The sequence below is a fragment of the Neomonachus schauinslandi genome, chromosome 3 (assembly GCF_002201575.2).
Source record: "Neomonachus schauinslandi chromosome 3, ASM220157v2, whole genome shotgun sequence".
Taxonomy (NCBI): Eukaryota; Metazoa; Chordata; class Mammalia; order Carnivora; family Phocidae; genus Neomonachus; species Neomonachus schauinslandi.
In genome coordinates, this window is record NC_058405.1 from 100,673,088 (window position 1) to 100,696,076 (window position 22,989).

Here is a 22,989-nt window from a genome sequence, read left to right on the forward strand (position 1 = left end):
TCTCAGGGAGGCGGCGCAGAGCACCTCCTCGACAGTGAGCCCCGCGTCCTCTCCTCCCCTTTACAGATTGGAAAAAGGCTTTCTCATTGCTGCCCCCTTCAGCTGTGCCCCGGAAACCACAGTTACGTTTTCCACATAGGAGGAAAAGAAGCCTAAGAAGACTACAATTCCCGTCCTGCCTCATGAAGGCGTCGCCGACGCGCCGTAGCGGTTAGTCAGCTTTCCGACTGGCTCTTTCCACTTCCGGAACTGCAGGGTCTGAGGCCTAGCGGCCGCGCGCACACACCAACTTGCCAACGAGACAAGGCCCTGGGGCGCGGTGTCAACGGCGACGTGTGGCGTCACCGGACGCAGGGCGCTCCTGGTTCGCGCGCTTGCGCGCGTCCTAGGGGACTGCTGACGGGATTGCGTGCTTGCGCCGAGGCGGGGGGCAGACCAGCTGGGGCTGCGGGGGCCGCGGGGCCAGACGAAGGAGAGGGCGGGGCCAGCTTCGGGACCGCGGTGACAACACTCCGAGCGAGCGCCTGGGCCCGAGGAGAGCGATGTTGTGGTTCCAGGGCGCCATTCCGGCCGCCATCGCGTCGGCCAAGAGGAGCGGCGCGGTCTTCGTGGTATTCGTGGCAGGTGAAGGGGGCGGGGGCCCGAGTTGTGGCCGAACACCCCTCCGGCCTACCTCCAATCCTAGGATCCACCAGCCTTTCCTCCGTGCTCCGACAGGCCCAGGCTGCCGTCCCTGGCTTCTCAGCGCTTCCCCCTTCCGTTTGGGGCATGCCGAGCCTGCCTAGGCCCCCAGCTCCCGCTTCTCCCAGCACCCCGGCGGGAGGCACGGTCCCCGCCTCGCCCCCAAAGCTTGCTGAGCCCCGCCTACAGCTCTGGCGGGGCACGGGACAGCGTCCGGCAGGCCCTCGCCGCCCACCGCCGCTGAGCCCCCTAAGGAGTTGGCGCACTTAGACCCCAACAGCCCCCTCTCGGGGACCTCAGTAGATCTCTCTGTCCCCTAGGACCCACCTCGGGATGCTTAACGTTTGTGTAGCGTAAGTGTTTAGGTAGGGATAGAGACAGGCCATTCGACAGGGAGTTGGGTTCGTAATTAGTTGTGGACTGTCAGGAAGAAAGCTGTGTCATCGGTAAGCAACAAAGAGAAGCCACCTGATGTTGACGGCTACTAGCGGTCGTTACGTTCCTGAAACGCAAACTTTTGAGATTTATATAGGTTGGATTTTTTTTTTTTTCAATTGTAATAGGGGGAGAGAGTCTAATGTGGAATATTTGCTTTGTTGCAAGTTGTTTTTTGTACCGTTTGTTTAGAAGAAGACGTTCAGTCTTTGGTTCGTTCTGCTGTCTACCTAGTCTAATATCTACAGTTTCGAGAACCTGAGCTAACTCATTTATCCGTGTTACTCTGGTTTATTTTGCTCCGTCTTTTATTACCACCCTATTTTATCACAGAAATCATCTAGATTTATAGTAGGCCTAAGCCTCTATGGTTTTGCTGTTCTCATTACATGAGCCAAATTAGTGTTTGTGACTTCTATTAATTTGAGGTGTATTATTTCAGCAATTTGTGCTTAATAACGGTGTACTCATTCACTTATGACTCTTGGGAGAGTAGATAACAGCTCTATAACTTTATGCACTGCAGTGAAGAAATGCTAAAATACGAGTTTCACTTAACATAAAATTTGAAATTTATAATTGTTTTAAGTTATGCCAAATTTTTAGTTCAGTGTTGTTAATTAGAAAAGCAGTTTGATCTTCTTATGTTGCTTTAGAGTTGTATTTTACATACATAACTGCTATAATCTTGTAAGGAAAAAAAAGTGGGATAAAAAAGGGATTACAAAGGAAAGGAGAATTAAATGATACTTAACTATGCTCATTAAGAGTATATTAATAGTTTTATGACATTTTAAGTTGTTTTTCACATAAAATTTCGGTTGATTCTTTGATAAGTAGAACAGGTATTATTATACCCATTTATAGATGAGGAAATTTATGTCCACAGTGGTTAAGTGACCTGCACCAGGATCACAAAAAGTATTTCCATCTTGTCTTGACAAATTTTTTTTTTTAGCAGCTTCAGGTGTGTTTTTTTGGTTTTGTTTTGTTTTGTTTTGTTTGTTTCTTAAGAAAAACCAAGAACTGTAGACTTCATGTATTAATGAAATTGGTGTAGAAGTCAGGAAATCTAGGATTATGGTAGTCATTTAAAAAAAAATTATTTATTTTAGGGGGGAAGGGCGGAGGGAGAGGGAGGGAATCCTCAGGTAGACTCCCAGCTGAGTGGGGAGCCCAGTGCTGGGCTTGATCCCAGGACCCTGAGATTCTGATCTGAGCCGAAATCAAGAGTCAGACACTTAACAGATTGAACCATCCAGGCTCCCTGATGGTAGTCATTTTTTAAACAAAAAACACAACTGATGGTGTCTAAATGGTCCTAGAAGATCTTTTTGGGCTAAATAGTTAATTTGAAATAAGAAATTCTAGAACAAACATAGGAAACAGTAATGGTAGTTATTACTATAGCAAAATAAAGTTAGAGGTCTTTGGGACTCTGTGTGTGTGTGTATACATTCTTCAGTTAACTTTTTACTGATGAGTACATATTATGTTTGTAGAGTATCAATGAATGTTTGTTGAATGTAGGAACACCGTTAGCAATCTGTCAAAGGAGTTTGTCTCTTGACCTGTTCAAAATACTGTTGGCTTTCCTAGAGTTTTTAGGAAGTTAATCTCCAACACTAGGTAGGATTAGTTTCACTCCAGGAATATGTAGATATTGGGGTCTTGAAACTGCAACACTTACATATTGCCTAGACCATTGTTCATAGCCAGAATTTATGATTTTCTTAGATGGGATACCTTTACAATAATAAACCAACTCAGTAGAAAATTAAAAAGATATCTTAAAGGCTGGAAGAAGTGGTCTTAAGGGTATACTTTGTTTCATATAACCCCTCATTTGGGAAGCACTTCATGCAAGTTGATTTCATGGATGAATTAAAGAAAATTGTAGAATTAAAACTGGAGAGATTACTACTAGTTCAGAGAAGAACTTAGCAAGTATTTTCAAGGTATTATGTCTTTGTAAATTGAAAGAAATAAAACTGAAGATTTTGATTCTGTTCTTGGGAAGGCAGAATATTCTGACAAGGATCCTGAAGCAAAGGTGTCAGTTCACAGACTAGCGTTGCTAGTGGGCTAAACTTTTCATGACAGACACTATTTACTGCCCTTTTAGGTTCAAAAAGACCACAAAAGCTTTTAGATTTTGACTAGTTGACGTTTTCTGGATTGGAATTCCTGGCTGTACTAAGATCTGCAACTCTTTGCTTCTGAGTTTGTATTGTTCTTTTGTTTGTTTTTAAGATTTTATTTTTTTAAAAATCTCTACACCCCATGTGAGGCTCGAACTCACAACCCTGAGATCAAGAGTCACATGCTCTACCTACTGAGCTAGCCAGGTGTCCTTGTATTGTTCTTTTTAAGTGTCTTTACTTTGGGTACTGCTGATACTACCAAAGATACAACATTTTCTCCTAAAATTTTAGGCTGACCTAACTCCATAGCATAGTTCATATACCGATTAATAAGAAAATAAAGATACTGAAGTCAGCAGTTAATAATCTTACTCCGTAGAGTTAAGGTAGGTCGCAGTGAGTTAAGTAATTCCATTCAACCTTACGTCTCTGTTAGTCAAGAGGTGTTGCTGCCACTAGGCTGAGCTATGGACAGACACTGCTAACGGGGATGTGATATTTGGGACCCTCCCCACATGGTACAACATAGTAAGAAGTACCAACCTCAGAAATAGGAGATCCATACTTCTAGCTACCCAGTCGTCATCCCCACTTAGATGCCTCACAGGATTCTCAAGTATAAAAGTATGTTTACTGCCTGAACTTGTGTTTCTCCCATCAGTGTTGTACATTTAGTATATGGCACGACTTTTACATTCAGGTGGATAAACTGTAGTGTGGGAGTCATCTTTGAATCTCAACTCTTTAGTCTCCTCTTGTCTCGTGTTCCCTGTTGTTTATGACATTCCCAGTCACACAGGCCTTTTCCTACACGTAAAATCCTTCTTAGTGAACTGTTCAGACTCTTGGCCCAGCTCAGCCTTTTCATCCTTTATGTCTTCCCTTAAATGCCACCCCAGAGAAGGCTTCCCTGACTGATCTAAAAAGGTCTCGTTATTTTCTTAGATCTGTTCTTTTTTTTTCACCGTATTTATTACTGTAATTATTTATAATTGTTTACTAAACAAGTACATTTTTTGTACCATTAGATTTTTAAACTCCACGGAGGGCAGGCAGTGTCTCATTTGTTTCACATTTAGCTTATAGTTTTCCTCATTTGCTTCCTCAACATCTGGGAGTCTGCTAATGGGCATTCTTTTTGGTCCTGGTCTGTGGATGCATTCTACTCCCTATTTACTTTTCCATGGCCAGATTTGTCAAGCTCCTATTCCTGGATCATCTCACATAGAATATATTCAAATATGCAGCATTAGGGGCGCCTGGGTGGCTCAGTCGTTAAGCGTCTGCCTTCGGCTCAGGTCATGATCCCAGGGTCCTGGGATCGAGCCCCGCATCGGGCTCCCTGCTCCGCAGGAAGCCTGCTTCTCCCTCTCCCACTCCCCCTGCTTGTGTTCCCTCTCTCGCTGTGTCTCTCTCTGTCAAATGAATAAATAAAATCTTTAAAAAATATGTATATATATATGCAGCATTAGTCAATTATTGTAGGTATGCCAAGATACTTACTATACCAGAAATTCAGCTGTTCATTCCACAAAATACTTATTGAGGGCTTGCTATATGCCAGGTACTTACCATATGCCAGCTTATATCGTAGGCATTTGAGTTATATTAGTAAATAAAAAAAAACAGTCCTTGCTTTCATGGAGCCTGCTTTCTAGTTGAGGGAGACAGTAAATATAGTAAGTAAAACACATGGTTTATTAGAAGATCCTAAGTATTTCAGGGTGAACAAAAGACCAGGAGATTAGGGAACTTTGGGACTGTCTGAAGGCTGTCATTTTGTTCTTTATTTGTATATATTTGTATATATGGGACTTGTGGGACTTGAGCTCATGACCCTGAGATCAAGAGTCGCATGCTCTACTGACTGAGCCAGCTAGCTGCCCCTAAAGGCTGTCATTTTAAAGTAGTGTGTAGTAGGGAAGGCTTTATTGAGAAGGTAATATTTGACCAAGAACTTAAAGGAGTTGAGTGTTAACCATCTAAATATCTGAGGAAAGAACATTCCAGGCAGAGGAAACAACTAGTACAAAGACCTTAAAGTAAGAGTGTTTTTGTATTAGCTGAATCGGAATAAGGTAAAGAGAAATGAGGTCAGAGGTAACTGGAGGTATGAGACCATTTGTAGGGAGTTTGACTTTTAATGTGAGGGAAATTGGGAGCCATTGTAGGATTTTGAGCAGAGGACTGATGTGGTAAGACTCTTTAATGAAAGTTGCCATGTTAAGAACAGACTGAGAAGCTTTGCCACATCTACTGCAGCCAGCAGTCAGACTGTTGGCGTTCCAGAAAATTTCGACATCACTGTGAAGGGATGCATAGTTATTGTGAAAGGCCCCAGAGGAACCCTGTGAAGGGACTTCAGTCACATCAGTGTAGAACTCCATCTCCTTGGAAGGAGAAAGAAGAGGCTCTGAGATGACAAATGGTGGGGAAATAGAAGAGAATTGGCTACTATTCCCATTACCTGTAGTCATGTACAGTATATGATCTGGGGGAGGGGGTGCTCCTGACTGGCTCAGTCGGTAGAGCATGTGATTCTTAACGTGGGGTCGTGAGTTTGAGCCCCACGATGGATGTAGAGATTACTTTTTTTTTTTAAGATTTTATTTATTTGACAGAGAGAGACACAGTGAGAGAAGGAACACAAGCAGGGGGAGTGGGAGAGGGAGAAGCAGGCTTCCTGCGGAGCAGGGAGCCCGATGTGGGGCTCGATCCCAGGACCCTAGGATCATGACCTGAGCCGAAGGCAGACGCTTAACGACTGAGCCAACCAGGCTCCCCTGGTATATAGATTACTTTTAAAAAAAAAAGAAAAAGAACATGATCAACGGGGCTACACTGGGCTTCCCTTACAAGATGAGGTCTTTGTATGGTCACTTCCCCATAAATATTGTTATTCAGTAGAATGGTTCTCTTGTTGAAATCTGGAATTTCTTGGTTGAAAAGCACATCTGTGGGGTTTGGATGAGGCCAAGTATTGTTTGTTCAGTGTCTCAAGTCCAGAAAGATGAGTTAATTTTGAAGGAAATGACATTGGGCTTGTATCAAACTCAGCTGCTTTGATTTAGCAAGCCACAACAGTTAAAAACAAGGATATCAGTAAATTTTTGGATGGTATCTATGTTTCTGAAAAAGGCAGAGTTCAGCAGGCTAATGAATAAGATCTAAGTTGTCCAGCTACAGCAACAGCAAGATGCTAGATGACTTTTCACACTTATTTGTGGTATTTTAAAAGATGCAGTAAAAGCTATATTGATTGGCGTGGGGTTGGGGGCTAGATTGGGAAGGGAGACCAGTTAGGAGGCTATTGTAATCATCTAGGTGAGATGTGGTAGATTAAATCAGGGTGGTAGCAGTGAAAGTGGTAAGAAATAGTTACATTCTGGATATATTTTGGAGATAGAGTCAGCTGAAGTCAAGGATAATTCGTTTTTAGCCTAAAAACTGAAAGGATGGAGTTACCTTAAACAGGTAACTGAGATGAGGAAGGCTGAGGGTGGATTAAATAGGGGAAAGGGGCTACACATGAGAAGAAAACAGCTTATGGAAGAATAGATACAGAATTATCTCATTTTTGGTAAACAAAAATGTGACCTGAGAACTTTTTTAATCTTTAAATTGGCAGAGGTTGTTCACTTTTGAGAAAGCACTTAGCTCTGCTAAACATCAGAAGTATTTTTCATTGACTTACTTGGGTAAGTTTCCTTCTGCCCACCAGTAAGTGGTTATGTCAAAGTCTAGACATTACAAGTCTAAAAAGGAAGTAATATCTGATAGATATAACTTTTTTTTTTTTGAGATAAAACTAAAATGAGATTTATTTCAATAAAATACAACTGATAGTTGAAAACACATCAAGATGTGGATACCCTTTTCTAATTTTTCTAATATTTTAGTTGACTGACAAATGCACAAAAGTATTCCAAATAATGGGGGTGGAGGGATGGGTTAAATGGGTGAAGGGTATTGAGGACACTTGTGATTAGCACTGGGGTGTCATATGTAAGTGATGAATCACTAAATTCTACTCCTGAAACTAATATTACACTGTATGTTAACTAACTGGAATTTAAATAAAAACTTGAAACAAGAAAGAAAGAAAGAAAGAAAGAGAAAGAAAGAAGGAAAGGGAGGGAGGGAGGGAGGGAGGAAGGAGGAAAGAGAAATGAAAAAAGAAAAGAAAAGGAAAAAAAGAAGTATTCCAAATAAGAGTTGGGATGGCCAGAAATGTTGTAGAAAAAATGTCCACATTCAGTGGAAAGCTAGATTAGATGTCTTTCGGGGCCCTTGCAAGGCTGACTTTCAGATTCTTTTAGAGAATGCCAGTCACTTTAATTAACATAGTTGAAAGAACAAATTCCATGTTATAGTGTTAAGCTACAAAAACTTTGCAATATTAGTTCCAAAAACACTAAATAAAAATTTTACTTTAAATTTGCTATTTAAATGACATATTAAAGACTGAAACAAAAAATAACAAAACAGAATTCTTATTACATCATGGTGAGATTCTTCTCAAGCTGTAGAACAGTTTCCTTAAAGGTAGAATCCTCTGCCCAATTGGCTTTACTTCCTAAAATGAGGTTCTGAAACACATGTTGAATAACTGTCGTAATTTGTATCTCCATCTGCAGGTTTTGTTGTATGGTCTTTATCTTGTCTGAATTTTCCATACTGGCCAAATCATCTTTCTGTTTGTTCTTTTCAGTCTGTATTTCTAAAAGCTTACCTTCTGAAGCTTGTTTTAATTGTAATCTCTTCTTTCTAACATCAAGTAGTTTTTCCTCCAAATCCCAAGATTCCTGTTGTGATTTCATTATTAATTTGTTTAGCTTTAATACGTGTTTCATGTTATCCATGAGCACACTAGTCTTGGGGTTAATCTTCTCCAGGTTTTTTTTAAGTGCAGTCGAAAGTTGCATCCTGTCTAATGCAAGCTTTTTTATTTCAAAAGCAATTTTCACATCTTCAATTTCATTTTCCAGGTCTTCAATTTTAGCTTCAATTTGCTTATCTTGCATGATTTGTTCTGGAGTTTTTTCTTCATTTGCATCAACTACTGATTTATATTCCAAGAGTTGTTGTTTTGTCTGTGCTCTCAGCCTGAGCAGCAGGGTCAAGCGGTCCTGGGGACGCGCCGTCTGGGCGCCGGCGACCTGTGGTGACCCGCCTTCCTCGCCTCCCGCTCCGGAGTCCGCGGGCTCGGTGACCGCTTGCTCTCTGGGTTGCTTCTCCATTCTCCAATTCCTCCGGTGCAAAGAGGAATTGTCTGGGGCGGAAAGATGCAGCCTCAGGACCCGATTTTCCCGCCACTCTGATAGATATAACTTTTAAAACATTTTGTTATTGAAGTATGACATACAGTATATTAAGTGAAGTATATTAAGTGAGCAGCTCAGTGAATTTTTATATATTAACACACTCGTGTAACTCTCATCCAGATAAAATATAAATATTTCCAGCACCCCCAGAAGGCTCCTTCATGCTCTTTCCCAGTCAGTAGCACCTCCACCCAGGTAACTGCTATGCTGAATTCTATCACCATAGATAACTTTTGGATCAGCATAACTTTTTTGTTTTTAATAAAGATTTTATTTATTTATTTGACAGAGAGAGCGCACAAGCAGGCAGAGAGGCAGGCAGAGGGAGAGGGAGAAGCAGGCTCTCCGCTGAGCAGGGAGCCTGATGCGGGGCTCGAACCCAGGACCCTGGGATCACAACCTGAGTCGAAGGCAGCCGCTTAACCGACTGAGCCACCGGGGGCTCCAGCATAACTTTTGTTTTTTTTTTAAGATTTATTTATTTTAGAGAGAGAGCACGTGTGCACGCATGTGAGCAGGGGGAGGGACAGAGGGAAAGGAAGAGAGAAGCAGACTCCTGCTGAGTGTGGAGCCCATCTCAGGTCTCGATCTCAAGACCCTGAGATCATGACCCGAGCCGAAATCAAGAGTGGACATTTAACCACCTGAGCCACCCAGGTGCCCCTGGATCAGCATATCTTTTAAAATTAGCATACCTATAATAAAAGGCAAGTCCAAAACTGCAATCAGAATTGCACTTGCTTCTGTCTACCTTGGAGGAATTCTGGGGAGTGATGCTGTGGTGTGGGAACATTGAGCTCGACAGAAAAGTGCTACATAAAGGAAGAGTATTGTGCATTTATTTTCTAAAATCACACGTACAAAAGCCAAAATAGCTGCTGTACATTTCTACTATGACTTCCAATTATTGTGATACCATTTGCTTCATAATTTGGATGTCTTTTTTTATTTATTTTTTTTAATTTTTATTTTTTTAAAGATTTTATTTATTTGTTAGAGAGCGAGTGAGAGAGAAACAGCATGAGAGGGGAGAGGGTCAGAAGGAGAAGCAGGCTCCCCGCTGAGCCGGGAGCCCGATGTGGGACTCGATCCCAGGACTCCGGGACCATGACCTGAGCCGAAGGCAGACGCCTAACCATCTGAGCCACCCAGGCGCCCTGGATGTCTTTTTTTTAGAAAATACTTTGTAAAATCGAGATACCTTCATTCTTTTTCATTACATCGTCATTGTTTATTTTTTATTTTTAGCTGTCTAAGCTGTTTTCATTACTTTTTATAATGTTAACAGTGCATTATCATGCTTTTCATTTTATGGGAAAATTTTAGTTTTCAAACTTGTTAGAAAACACCAATTGTAGTATTTGTGGAATTATATTTTATTTGAAATTCCATATTCTAAGGGAAAAGAATCTGCAGATATTGGCTTATAAGTATCCTTGAAATGTTTTACAGGTGATGATGAACAGTCTACACAGATGGCTGCAAGTTGGGAAGATGAGAAAGTGACAGAAGCATCTTCAGACAGTTTTGTTGCTATTAAAATCGATACCAAAAGGTTTGCTTATATGTGTTAATTTTTTAAATATTATAACCATTGTCTTTTGTTGAGATTTATGGTGATACTCTTAGATTATAAGAATGTTGGTTTTTCTCTAAGGCATGTTGGGGACTTAAATTCTGATTGCCATTTTCCAAATACATCATGATATCTTGCTGAAAAACTTTTAAGTTCTGCTGGTCCACCAAGCAGCAATGTGACATGTACCAGGAATGCAAAAGAATGTGATCCTTAGCTTCTAAGAACTTGGAAGTAACTGTAAATTATAAATTATATATCGATTATCTCTGGAAGGTTGACCACTCTTTTGGATCCTATTTTGGGAATGAAGCTGTTTAATTCAGTAGGAGTAAGGACTTTTTTAGGTCCTCACAGTACTTGATATCCACAAGTCTCTTTTATTTGTTAATCCATTCCTTCTCCTCCCCCCTTAAAAAATGTTTTTTTATTGTAGAAAATTTCAAACATATACACAAGTAAGTGAAAGTGTAATGAACTCCCATGTACTTGTCAACTACTTCGGTAATTATCAACTTATAATCCGTCTTGTTTGAGCTATACCCCGACCCATTTCCACTCATCCCGTATACTTTTGTGGCAAATCTCAGTCATCATGTCACTTCATCAATGAATGTTTTAGTATGTCTCTAAAAAATATATTTTTTAACATTAATTAACCTAAATTTAGTATGTGAAAAACTAAATTTTTAACATAACTGTAATACCCCAAAAACAAATTAATAAAAGTTTCTTAATAGCAAATACCCAGCTACTGTTCATATTTTCAGTTGTCTTATCTATGTCATAGTTGTATTCTTTTTTTTTTTTTTTTTTTTTTTTAAAGATTTTTTTTATTTGACAGAGAGAGACACAGCGAGAGAGGGAACACAAGCAGGGGGAGTGGGAGAGGGAGAAGCGGGCTGCCCGCTGAGCAGGGAGCCCGATGCGGGGCTCGATCCCAGGACCCTGGGATCACGACCCGAGCGGAAGGCAGACGCTTAACGACTGAGCCACCCAGGCGCCCCTCATAGTTGTATTCTTAATTTATTATAATTTGTTTGGTTGAGGATCCATCATGGTCCACACACTGTGATGTGTTGATCTCTCAAGTCTCCTTTAGTCTGTAGACTCCCCCCTCCCCCCCCTTTTTTTCTTTGCAGTTAATATTTTGGAGAAACTAGGTCATTCGTTCTTTAGTTTCCTACAGTATGGATTTTGTTGACTGCATCCCTGTTAGTGTTATCTAATATGTTCCTCTGTCCTCTATTTCCTGTAAATTGACAGTTGGATTCAGGTTAGATTTTTTTTTTCCATCAAGACTACTGCATAAATAGTGGTAATGTCTTCCATTCTTCCATTAGAAGGCACATAATGACCTGTTGTCTTTATGATGTTAGCAGCAGGCATCAATGATCAGTCCTAGAAGCATTAATTCATTAGCAACTATAAAATGGCATTTTTGTCCTTTTGATACTGATAATATCAGAATGAATGAGTGGTGGTTGAAAGTTACTGTCAAGATTAAAATATTTAGCAATTTACCTGTAAGTTTGTAGGTTTGTTTGTTTGTTTTTAATTTTATTTATTTAAGTAATGTCTACACCCAACGTGGGGCTCAGACTCATGACCCTGAGATCAAGAGTCACATGCTCTTCTGACTGAGCCATCCAGGTGCCCCAGTTTGTAAATTTTTTACTAAAAATTTTTCAATATTAAAAATGTCATAAAACAAATCATAGTGGTTTGCCTCACAGCAGGAGTTATTGAACTATATATTTATTGAGCTATAATCCTTAAAAAAAAAAGAATTTTACCATTTTAATGTATATCCTATCATTTATATTGTCCATTATTTCCAGAAGTACCAGTAATGGCAGGAGGAGTGTAGGGGTATATTGGAAATGTGGAAGAGATGAGAATATCAGAATTCTTGAGGTTATATACAGACTGATGTATCTAGCAGTTTTTTTTAATTGAGAAAGAGAGAGGGGGGAGAGGGGGAGGGGCAGGGGGAGAGGGAGAGAGAGAATCTTAAGTAGGCTTCATGCCCAGTGAGGAGCCCACTGTAGGGCTTGATCTCACATCCCTGAGATCATGACCTGAGCCAAAATCAAGAGGTGGACGCTTAACCAACTGAGTCACCCAGGAGCCCTGTATCTAGCATTTTTTAAAAACAAATTTTATTTTTTTCTTTTTTAAAAACAAATTTCTAAAAGCAGTTGCAGGGATACCTGTGTATAGGATGGTTGCTGTTTGTTTCATTATGGACTGCCTGCTAATAGAATCTAATGTGTCTTAAATGATGAAAGTAAATTTTATATATTATATAATAATTATGAAATTATCTAATGTTTTAGTAACATTCTAGTGTGTATTTATTTATAGAGATAGCCTGTGTTGAAAATAGACTGGTAGGAAATACATCAGAAGTTTACATTGGTGGGGCGCCTGCCTCGGTGGCTCAGTGGGTTAAGGGTCCCACTCTTGATTTCGGCTCAGATCATGATCTCAGGGTCCTGGGATACAGCCCTGTGTTGGACTCTGTGCTCAGCAGGGAGTCTACTTGAAGATTCTCTCTCTCCTCTCCTGTTGCCCCTCCCTCCCCCAAAATAAATAAATCTTTAAAAAAAGTTTACTTTGGTTAGTTTTGGGAAGGTAGGACTCTTCGTAATTTTTTTCTTATACTTTCCCATTCTATTTTCAGATGTTTTTATGATCATGGTTTATATTCAGAAAATGAAACAAATTTCTAATTGTTGGAAATATTAATTTGATTCTTGGTATTATTGACCCACAGTGATTAGTATCTCTTACTTGTATCATAATGTAAAGTCCCACCTATCCCTGTCCCTAACCACCCAGTTCCCTTCTCTGCAGTAACCAAATCTATTTTCCTCCCCTTTCTTACATTCTTGTTTATTTTCCTCCCCTTTTTTACAAAAGTGGTAGCATTTTGATACACTTTTTTGTATCTTTTTAATGATTGCTTAGTTTTTACTGGTGGATATTTAGGTTGTTTTGAATCATTTCTTACTACAAAGTACTGTTTTATCTTTTGCACAAGTAAGTTATAAGCATTAATAGCCTCTTGTTACAAGTTAAGATATTGTATTGAGGTATACTTGCTGCTGAGGAAGCAACATGGCAGATACCTGCTTGATTTTTAGTCCCCAGATCCAGCCACGAGTTTGTGGGTTGCAAGAGCAAGTAGCTCTTTAATCCGAAAATTATAAAACAAACCAGAAAAGGTCTGTAAAATAAGAATTGCACTTTTCTCCTCCCACCTGATGACTGTGAAAGGAACTAGTACTTTCAGAAAAATCATTTTAATTGGTTCAGTAAATTTTTATAAAAACAACGGAGTATTTGGAAAAGGCATGCATCTAGTGATTTTCTGTTTGATTTTGTTTTACAGTGAAGCCTGCCTACAATTTTCACAAATCTGTATCCTTTCAATAAAGAATTGGTTCGATACATACTTTGCTTGAGGATTTGCCTTTCTTTTGGTTAATTCATGACATTTTGAAATTATTCATTTTTATTTAGGAACTCTTGCATTCTTGTTTATTGAAAATTTATGTTACTAAGTGTCCTTTGAGATAATACATTGTAACAAAGGGGATCATAGAGAGTTTTTTTTATTGTCAATATCTGGAAAGCAGTATAGAGCAGTTTGGTTGGAATGTTAGAAGAAGCTGTTAAGGGGCAAGATAGATGTAAAAGTGACAATAGAGGGGAATGTAGTGGATGTTCTCCACTCAGTTATACAGTACAAATAAAACATAAATCAGTTTATCTATCACATGCATGACAAGCATAATGATAAGGTAGTTGAAATTATTTGGTAAACATGTTAGCTGATAACATTGTGAAATTAACAAAGATTTGTTCTGCTTTTTTATCAGTAATATTTCATAAAATTATGCCCTTGTTTTTCATGAATCGTTAGACTTAATTAAATTGTACAGATCCCGTAGTGTGTGTTCCATCCAGTTTCTTTATTGGAGACAGTGGAATTCCCTTGGAAGTAATAGCAGGAAGTGTTTCTGCAGATGAACTTGTTACCAGAATTCACAAAGTCCGGCAGGTGAGAAGGAACAGAATTTCTTTATTATAAACATGGGAAAATGGTATGTCAGAAACTTGACATTGGAATATTTTTGGAGCTGCTCTGTATAATCAGGAACCTGCCATGCCATTAAACTTTTAAAAGGTAGTAAATATTATTTTCCTGGATTGGTTTTGAAAATAGCATTGTGAAATTGTAAGTACCTGAACCTAATGAGTGACTTCTTACTCTCCCTTCTTTCCTCCCTCACGTAACTACTAATACACATCACTATTCCTTTGTTGCGAGAGAGAGGTTGCACATTAAGTTCCCAAACTGTATTGCTTGACACATTTTAAGGAATTTAGTCAATTTCTCATTCGTGTCCTCTTTGGGCAAATGGCTAAGATAGCTTCAAACTTTTTTCCTAGAATTCTAATTTGAAGGAAAATCATTGTGCTTTGAAAATCTTTTTATGTTCTTGTCACATTGTAGTTGAATTCCATAGTGTGATTATACCATGTGTAGGATTACACAGTTTAGATTCATGTACTTAGAAGGTTTAGTACTTTTCCCTCCTATAGAGACAATTGACTTATATTTTGGCCTCATCTGCCAGGTAGGTTTAGATTCTTACCTGTTCATTAAATTCCAATGTGTTTTCTCCCTAGATGCACTCATTAAAAGGTGAAACATCGGTGGCAAATGGCAGCCAGTCAGAAAGTTCAGTCTCTGCTCCACCCACCTCATGTGAACCTAACAACACTTCTGAAAACTCTCAGTCCAGAAATGTGGAGCTTTGTGAGACACCACCCACTTCTGATAGAAAGTCAGATTCTGCAACAGGTAATTTTTCGTGTACCCTTTTGGGTATAGGTAGAAGTACTCCATCACTTTGTTTTAAAGGCCAGGGATTAATATCCTTAAAAAAGCGTGTTTCTCAAACTCCGTCATATTCATTTAACTTAAAATTTAAAGGTTGTCTTAAATACAGGCGTTGGTCATATAGTGGCAGAAGAGAATAAAGTCAGTGAATATGCTTTTCAAATCCAAGTAGGCAACAGTCCAGAATAGTTGATTTGTAATTTCTTTTACTGTGCTGTAGTTCAGGGACTGTCATTATGACACTTAACAATTTTATAAATATCTTTCCAGCCAGAGGATCTTGAAAGGTCCAAATGAACTAATGTATTTGGAATTGTTTTTATAACCTGTAAGATACCATACACATTTAAAAAATAGTATTTGCATTTTTAGAAATTAGAATTAAAAGATAAAATTGTGGAAATAAAAGATGTGACTGCAGAGGGGTTGATAGAAAAGGCAAAAGAGAAAATTTATACTATATATTAGGGATTGTGTTCAGAGTTGCTTGGTGTAATATATCTTTGTATTGGGCAACATAGAGTTAGATAAATCAAGAAGTTAGTAGATTAGTATCCTAAAAGATAATCCTGCTCTAGCATCCCAGATAGATAATTATCAAACCTCTATTTACTGACAGGAAGCTCATTACCTTGCAAGAAAGCCTACTGTCAAAGTCCTAGTTTTTAGAAAAATTCTTCTTTATATTGAGATGAAATTTGATGCCCTGTAATTTCTCATTAACTTTAGTGCTACTTAAGAAGTTACACATAACAGGTTTTGAATATTTGAAGAATAGCTGCCATGTCCCCTCTCAGTAGTCTCATTTTGAGGTTTACATCTGCAGATCATTCAAATTCTGGATGCATACAGAACGAGGGGATGCTATAGTGAATGTAGCCCATTTAACTGTACAGCAGGATACTTAATCTTTTACGTTTACCTGGATATTTATCATTGCCAAATTCTTCATTCCCTTTCGAGTATGTTTTCCTCTGGTATCATTTTCTTTCAGCGTGAAAATTTTCCCTTAGCATTTCTTTTCTTTTTTTTTTTTTTTTTAAGATTTATTTATGTATTTGAGAGAGGGCATGCGCAAGGGGAGGGGGGGGGGGGGGGGGAGAATTTTCAAGCAGACTCCCTGCTGAGCAAGGAGCCCAGTGCAGGGCTGTATCTCATGACCCATGAGAATATGACCTGAGCTGAAACCAAGAGTCGGACATATAACTGACTTAGCCACCCAGGTGCCCCTTGCTTAGTATTTCTGATTATACAGGTCTTTTGGTGAAATACTTCTCTTTGTCTCTGAAAAATGATTTTATCTTCATTCTAGAGGGGTATTTTTACCGGATACAAGATTTGGGGTTTACAGTTATTTTTTTCAACCCTTTAAGGATCTTCTGGTCTCCATAGTTTTCTGATGAGAACTTTCTGTTGGTAGCAGTGTTTCCCCATATGTGGAATATATTGCTTTTCTCTCTGCTTTCAGGATTTTCTCTTTCTTTGGTTTTCAGCAGTTTGACCATATTATGCCTAGATGGGCTTTTCTTTGTGTTTATTCTGCTTGGGGTTTGCTGAGCTTCTTAAATCTGAAAATGTATGACTTTTACTAAATTTGGGGAATTTGGAGCCATTATTTATTTAACTATTTTTCTCTTAGCTTGCTAGAAATAATTACATGTATGCTAGGCTTCTTTGATATTATCCCACAGGTTCACTTTTTTCTTTTTTTCCTCTTCTTTAGGTTGGATAATCTTGTTGATGTATAAGTTCACTGACTTTTCTTTATCATCTCTTTCTGCTCTGCTCTTAAGCCCATCTAGTGAATTGTTATTTTATTTTTATTCTAAGATTTTTTTTTTTAAGATTTTATTTATTTATTTGACAGAGAGAGCACAGCGAAAGAGGGAACACAAGCGGGGAGCGGGAGAGGGAGAAGCAGGCTTTCTGCTGAGCAGGGAGCCCGATGCGGGGCTCAATCCCAGGACCCTGGGATCATGACCTAAGCTGAAGGCAGACACTTAACAACTGAGCCACCCAGGCACCCCTAAGATTTTTATTTTTAAGTAATCTCTTTGTCCAATGTGGGACTCAGACTTAAAACCCTGAGATCAAGAGTCATATTCTCTACTAACTGAGTTAGCCAGGTGCCCCTAGTGGATTTTTATTTTAGATAAAATTTGGTAACATATTTATACTTTTTTTAAGTTGACCTTTTCTTAATAGACTTTTTTTTTTTTTTTACTTTTAAGTTCTGAGAAGTATTTATTAAGTGCCACATTGTCTATATAAGCTGATTGACAGCTTTTAAAGTTTTTCCATTATATATTTTTGCAACAAAAGTAAAATGTTCGTCTTGACAAATGAGAAGTTCCGATGAAGCAAAAATTAAAAACAAACCAGAACACCTGTTACCTCAGATAGCCACTGTTAAGCCATTTAAGTATATACTTTAAATTTTTTCTTTGCATATTAATATAAAATATACATTTTTTACAAAAATGGGATACAACATATACTTTTTGAAAATTTTCTTTCACTTCACGATATGTAATGTACATCTTTTCATGCAAATGGGTGAGACCCATGATTGGAAAAGGGAAACTTCCAGCTTGTGGGTGGGGAAAACCCAATTTTATGCCAGTTACAAGTGAAACACCTAGAATAAAGCCACGTGAAAAGTTATGATTGAGATGGGGAAAGGTGTATGAGAAGATACAGCCTTCAGGTGGCAATACTTATATCAGGCAAAACAGAATTAAAGGCCGAACACATTAAATAGGATGAGGACGATTCCGTCTCGCCTTCCAGTGCATAGCCATCAATTTGTTGTGTACTCTTTTCATTTCTTCCATCTCCTCTGCTACCTTTATCATCTCCTCATTGCTTAAATTTCTGCCGTGTATGTCCCCTCTAAATTGCGGGCGAGAGCGAGCCAGCCTCTCTTTAAAGCTTCCTTCTTCTAGCTTATGTTTTCCCACTCCACAAGGAGGCTGCTCCATGGGAGGGCGCTCTTCAAAAAGGTCCCTTCCAGAAAGGTGCTCCTGAGGAGGGTGCTCCTCGGATACCAGCATCTCGGGAAGGAGCTCCTCGGGAAAGAACTCCTCCTCTGAGGACTGCTCCTTGGAAGATGGTTCCTCTGGAGACTGCTTTTTGGGAGAGTGCTCCACAGGAGGCTGCTCCTCATCCATCTTGGGTGCGCCCTGTGGCTGTTCTTCATTTTCTTTGCAGGATTTTTCCGTGTTCAGGACGGTCTGGACCTCTCCTGGTGGTTTGCTCTAGGAGTCCTCGAGGCGCACTGCTGTGACCTGCAGATCTGCAGACTTCTCCTCTTCCCCTCGACCAAAGGGCAGGAGGCAGACGGTGTCTGGACAGGCAAAAAGGACCAGGAGAGAGGGACTCGGGCAGACATAGGCTCCTGGTCGCGTGAGGGCTGCCTGTCACCGCCAAGCTCAGATCCTGTTACCTTCTTAATAGAGTTTTAAAATATTTTTTATTTTTATTTTTATTAGAGAACTCGTACAAGTGGGGGAGGAGAAGGAGAGAGAGAATATTAAGCAGCTCCATGCTCAGTGCAGAGCCCAATGTGGGGCTCGATCTCATGACCCTGAGATCATGACCTGAGCCGAAATCAAGAATTGGTCACTTAACCGACTGAGCCACCTTATAGACTTTTTTTAGAGCAGTTCTAGGTTTACAACAAAATTAAGAGGAAGGTACAGATTTCCTATATACCTTCTGCCCCACTATCTACATCTTTCACGGAAGTGGTACATTTGTTACAACTAATGAATCCACATTTGACACCATTGTAATCAGGCAGAGTCCATAGTTTACATTAGAGTTTTCTCTTGGTGTTCTACATTCTGAGTTTGGACAAATGTATAATATAGAACAAAGTATTTTTACTGCCCTAAAGGTCCTCTGTGCTCTCCCTGTTCATCCTTACTGATCTTTAGTTTTGCCTTTTCCAAAATGTCATATAGTAGTGTTTTCAGATTGGCTTCTTTCACTTAGTAATATGCATTTAAGCTTCCCTCGTGTCTTTTCATCACTTGATAGCTCATTTCTTTTTAGACCTGAATAATATTCCATTGTCTAGATGTACCACAGTTTATTAATCCATTCACCTACTGAAGGGACATCTTGGTTTCTTCCAAGTTTTAGCAATTATGAATAAAGCTGCTGTAAGCGTCTGTGTGCAGGTTTCTGTGTGAATATAAGTTTTTTTACTTTCTTTGGGTAAATACCAAGGTCATGATTGCTGGATTGTGTGCTAAGAATATGTTTAGTTTTGTAAGAAACCATCAAGCTGTCTTCCAAAGTGGCTGTACCATTTTGCAGGTAAAATGATTCTAGATTTTCTTATTCTTCCTTCCATCTCTTCCTCCTCTTTTAACTTTTTATTTTGAAATAGTTTGACTCACAGAAAGTTACAGTAGTTATACTTGGTCCCTGAGTACCATTTACCAACATTTTATTCAATTTATCTTTTAATTCATTTCATTTTTCTTTACCTCATTGAGTTATAATGGCTCTAGCTCATCTCAGGATTGCCGTTTTTTTTGTCTTTTCCCCTGATAATGAGTCACATTTTCCTTTTGGATCTTGTGTCAAGAAATTTTGGATTGTATCTTGTACATTGTTGTAGACACTCTGGATTCTGTTATATTCCTACAAACTGTGTTGATGCTTTTGTTTCAGTAGGCACTTAACTTTAACTCAAACTCTGCCTTACCTGGAGTGTGAGTAGAAGCTCTAATCTCAGTTCTTTGTAGCTTTTTTTTTCTTACTTCATTATGGAAAATTTCAGACTTCTAGAAAAGTAGAGAAAACAGTGTAAGAAATCCCATGAACTCACTGCCTGTCTTCAACTCCTGCCAACTCATGGCTGGTATTGCTTCATTGGAGCTCCCTACTCCTCTTCTCCTTCTCACTTTTTATTTAGAACAAATCTCAGGCATTATATCATTTCATTTTTAAAATATTAGTATGTAAAAGATGAGAACTTTGTCTGTCTGTCTATCTATCTATCTTTCTGTCTATCTGTCTCTCATCTATAGTAGGCTCCATGCCCAGTGTGAAGCCCAGCTTGGGGCTTGAACTCATGACCCTGAGATCAAGACCTGAGCTGAGATCAAGAGTCAGTCACTTAACTGACTGAGCCATGCAGGCGCCCCTAAAAGATGAGAACTTTAAAAAAAAAACCACAGGGCGCCTGGGTGGCTCAGTTGTTAAGTGTCTGCCTTTGGCTCAGGTCATGATCCCAGGGTTCTGGGATCGAGCCCCGCATCAGGCTCCCTGCTCTGCGGGAGGCCTGCTTCTCCCTCTCCCTCTCCACCTGCTTGTGTTCCCTCTCTTGCTGTGTCTCTTTCTGTCAAATAAATAAATAAAATATTAAAAATAAATAAATAACCACAAATTGGTATCCCTTATGAAACCTAGAAAATTGAACAGTAATTCCTTTTTATCATTAATTATCTAGGTAGTATTTATATTACACTAAATTTTTGTTTGTTTGGAGTCAGTCCAGTATATTGTTATTGCTTGATGAGTCTTCCTTTTTCTTTTTTTTTTTTTTGGTCTTATTTTTCATTTCATAAACAGTTTACCATTCTCACTGTTTTTTTTCTGTAACTTTCCACAGTCTGGATTTTGCTGCATTCCTTTTTTTTTTTTTTTAAGTTTTTTTTTTAATCACCTGGTGCTCATCACAAATGCACTCCTTAATCCCTGTCACCTATTTCATCCATCCCCCCACCCGTCCACCTCCCCTATGGTAACCATCAGTTCTCTATAGTTAAGAGTCTGTTTCTTGGTTTGTGTCTCTCTCTTTTTTCTCACTTTGCTCATTTGTTTTGTTTCTTAAATTCCCCATGAGTGAAATCATTGGTATTTGTCTTTCTCTGACTTATTGCACTTAGCGTTATACTCTGTAGCTCTATCCATGCAGTTGCAAATAGCAAGATTCCATTCTTTTTTATGGCTGAATAATATTCCTGTGTGTGTGTGTGTGTGTGTGTGTGTGTGTGTGTGTACCACATCTTCTTTATCTGTTCATCAGTCAGTGGACTTTGGGCTACTTCCATAATTTGGCTATTGTAAATAATGCTGCTATAAATATAGGGTTGCATGTATGACTTTGAATTAGTGTTTTTATGTTCTTTGAGTAAATACCTAGTGGTGCAATTGCTGGGTCATAGCATAGTTCTATTTTTAACTATTTGAAAAACCTCTACACTGTTTTCCAGAGTGGCTGCACCAGTTTGCATTCCCATCAGTAGTACAAGAGGGTTTCCTTTCTCCACATTCTCTTCAACACTTCTTTTTGATTTTAACCATTCTGATAGGTGTGAGGTGATATCACACTGTAGTTTTGATTTACATTTCCCTGATAGGTGATGATGAGCATCTTTTCATGTATGTGTTGACCATTTGGATGTCTTCTTTGGAGAAATGTCTGTTCATATCTTTGCCCATTTTTAAGTTGGATTATTTATTTTCGGGGTGTTGAGGTTTAGTTTTAGATTTTTTTTTTAAGATTTCTATATATTTTAGAGAGTGCACATGTGAGTGGGGTGAGGGGCGGAGGGGGGAGGGAGAGGGACAAGCAGACTCCCCGCTGAGCACAGAGCCTGATGCAGGGCTGAACCCCATGACCCTGAGACCATGACCCAAGCTGAAATCAAGAGTTGGATGCCCAACCAACTGAGCCACCCAGGCACCCCTAAGGTTTTTAAGTAATCTCCGTAACCAGTGTAGGGCACAAACTCACAACCCCAGGATTAAGAGTAGCGTGCTCCATTGAATGAGCCAGCCAGTTGCCCCATGGGTGTTGAATTTTTGTTAAGTTCTTTATATATTTTGGTTACTAACCCTTTATCAGATACGTCATTTGCAAGTATCTTCTTCCATTCCAGAGATTGCCTTTTAGTTTTGTTGATTGTTTACTTTGCTATACAGAGTAGTCCCAATAGTTTTTGCTTTTGTTTCTCTTGCCTCAGGACATATATCTAGAAAGATGTTGTTACAGTTGATATCAGAGAAACTACTGCCTGTGTTCTCTTCTAGGATTTTTATGGTTTCAGGTCTCACATTTGGGTCTTTAATCCATTTTGAGTTTATTTTTGTGTGTATGGTGGAAGAAAGTGGGCCAGTTTCATTCTTTTGCATGTAGCTGTCCAGTTTTCCCAGACCTTTTGTTGAAGATTCTTTTTCCCATTGCATATTCTTTCCTGCTTTGTCGAAGATTAATTGACCATATAAGTTGTGGCTTTATTTTCGGTTTTCTGTTTTGTGCCAGTACTATACTGTTTTGATTACTACTGCTTTGTGATATAACTTGAAGTTCATAATTGTGATGCCTCCAGCTTTGCTTTTCAAGATTGCTTTGGCTATTTTGGGCTTTTTTGTAGTTCCATACAAATTTTAGGATTGTCTGTTCTAGTTCTTTGAAAAATGCTGTTGGTATTTTGATAGAGACTGTATTAAATGTGTAGATTACTTCGGGTAGTATAGACATTTTAAATATATTTGTTATTCCAGTCCATGGGCATAGCATCTTTCCATTTCTTTGTGTCCTCTTCACTTTCTTTCATCAGTGTTTTATAGTTTTTAGAGTACTGGTCTTTCACCTCTTTGGGTAGGTTTATTCCTAGATATCTCATTATTTTTGGTCTAGTTGTAAATGGGATTATGTTCCTAATTTCTCTTTCTGCTGCTTCATTGGTGCATAGAAATGTAACATTTCTGTGCAATGATTTTGTTACCTGCAACTTTACTGAACTCATTTATCAGTTCTAGCTATTTTTTGGTGGCGTCTTTTTGGGTTTTCTCTATATGATATCATGTCATCTGTAAATAGTGAAAGTTTTACTTCTTCCTTGCCAATTTGGATGCCTTTTATTTCTTTTTGTTGTCTCATTGCTGTGGCTA

General features: G+C 39.1%; 3 protein-coding genes and 1 pseudogene across 3 annotated transcripts in view; 2 read left to right on the forward strand and 2 right to left on the reverse strand.

Moving 5' to 3' along the window:
* The first annotated feature begins 381 nt into the window (after nucleotides 1–381).
* Nucleotides 382–22,989, forward strand: part of UBXN4 (UBX domain protein 4) — a 60,913-nt gene continuing 38,305 nt past the window's right edge. The window contains exons 1-5 of the mRNA XM_021695806.1: nucleotides 382–624; nucleotides 10,037–10,139; nucleotides 13,558–13,586; nucleotides 14,111–14,229; nucleotides 14,862–15,036. Of these exons, the coding sequence (XP_021551481.1) occupies nucleotides 543–624; nucleotides 10,037–10,139; nucleotides 13,558–13,586; nucleotides 14,111–14,229; nucleotides 14,862–15,036 (508 nt within the window). The 5' untranslated portion in view covers nucleotides 382–542. The remainder of the gene's footprint in view (nucleotides 625–10,036; nucleotides 10,140–13,557; nucleotides 13,587–14,110; nucleotides 14,230–14,861; nucleotides 15,037–22,989) is intronic.
* Nucleotides 5,349–6,500, forward strand: LOC110585687 (annotated as a pseudogene).
* LOC110585649 (centromere protein H-like) lies at nucleotides 7,757–8,566 on the reverse strand. Its single transcript, XM_021695805.2, has one exon. It carries the CDS (start codon nucleotides 8,498–8,500, stop codon nucleotides 7,757–7,759), a length of 744 nt encoding a protein of 247 aa, XP_021551480.1. The 5' UTR covers nucleotides 8,501–8,566.
* On the reverse strand, nucleotides 17,829–18,864 carry LOC110585686 (transcription elongation factor A protein-like 1). Its single transcript, XM_021695845.1, has 2 exons — nucleotides 18,829–18,864; nucleotides 17,829–18,332 (listed from the first exon to the last, which is right to left on the reverse strand). Exons 1-2 carry the CDS (start codon nucleotides 18,862–18,864, stop codon nucleotides 17,829–17,831), a joined length of 540 nt encoding a protein of 179 aa, XP_021551520.1.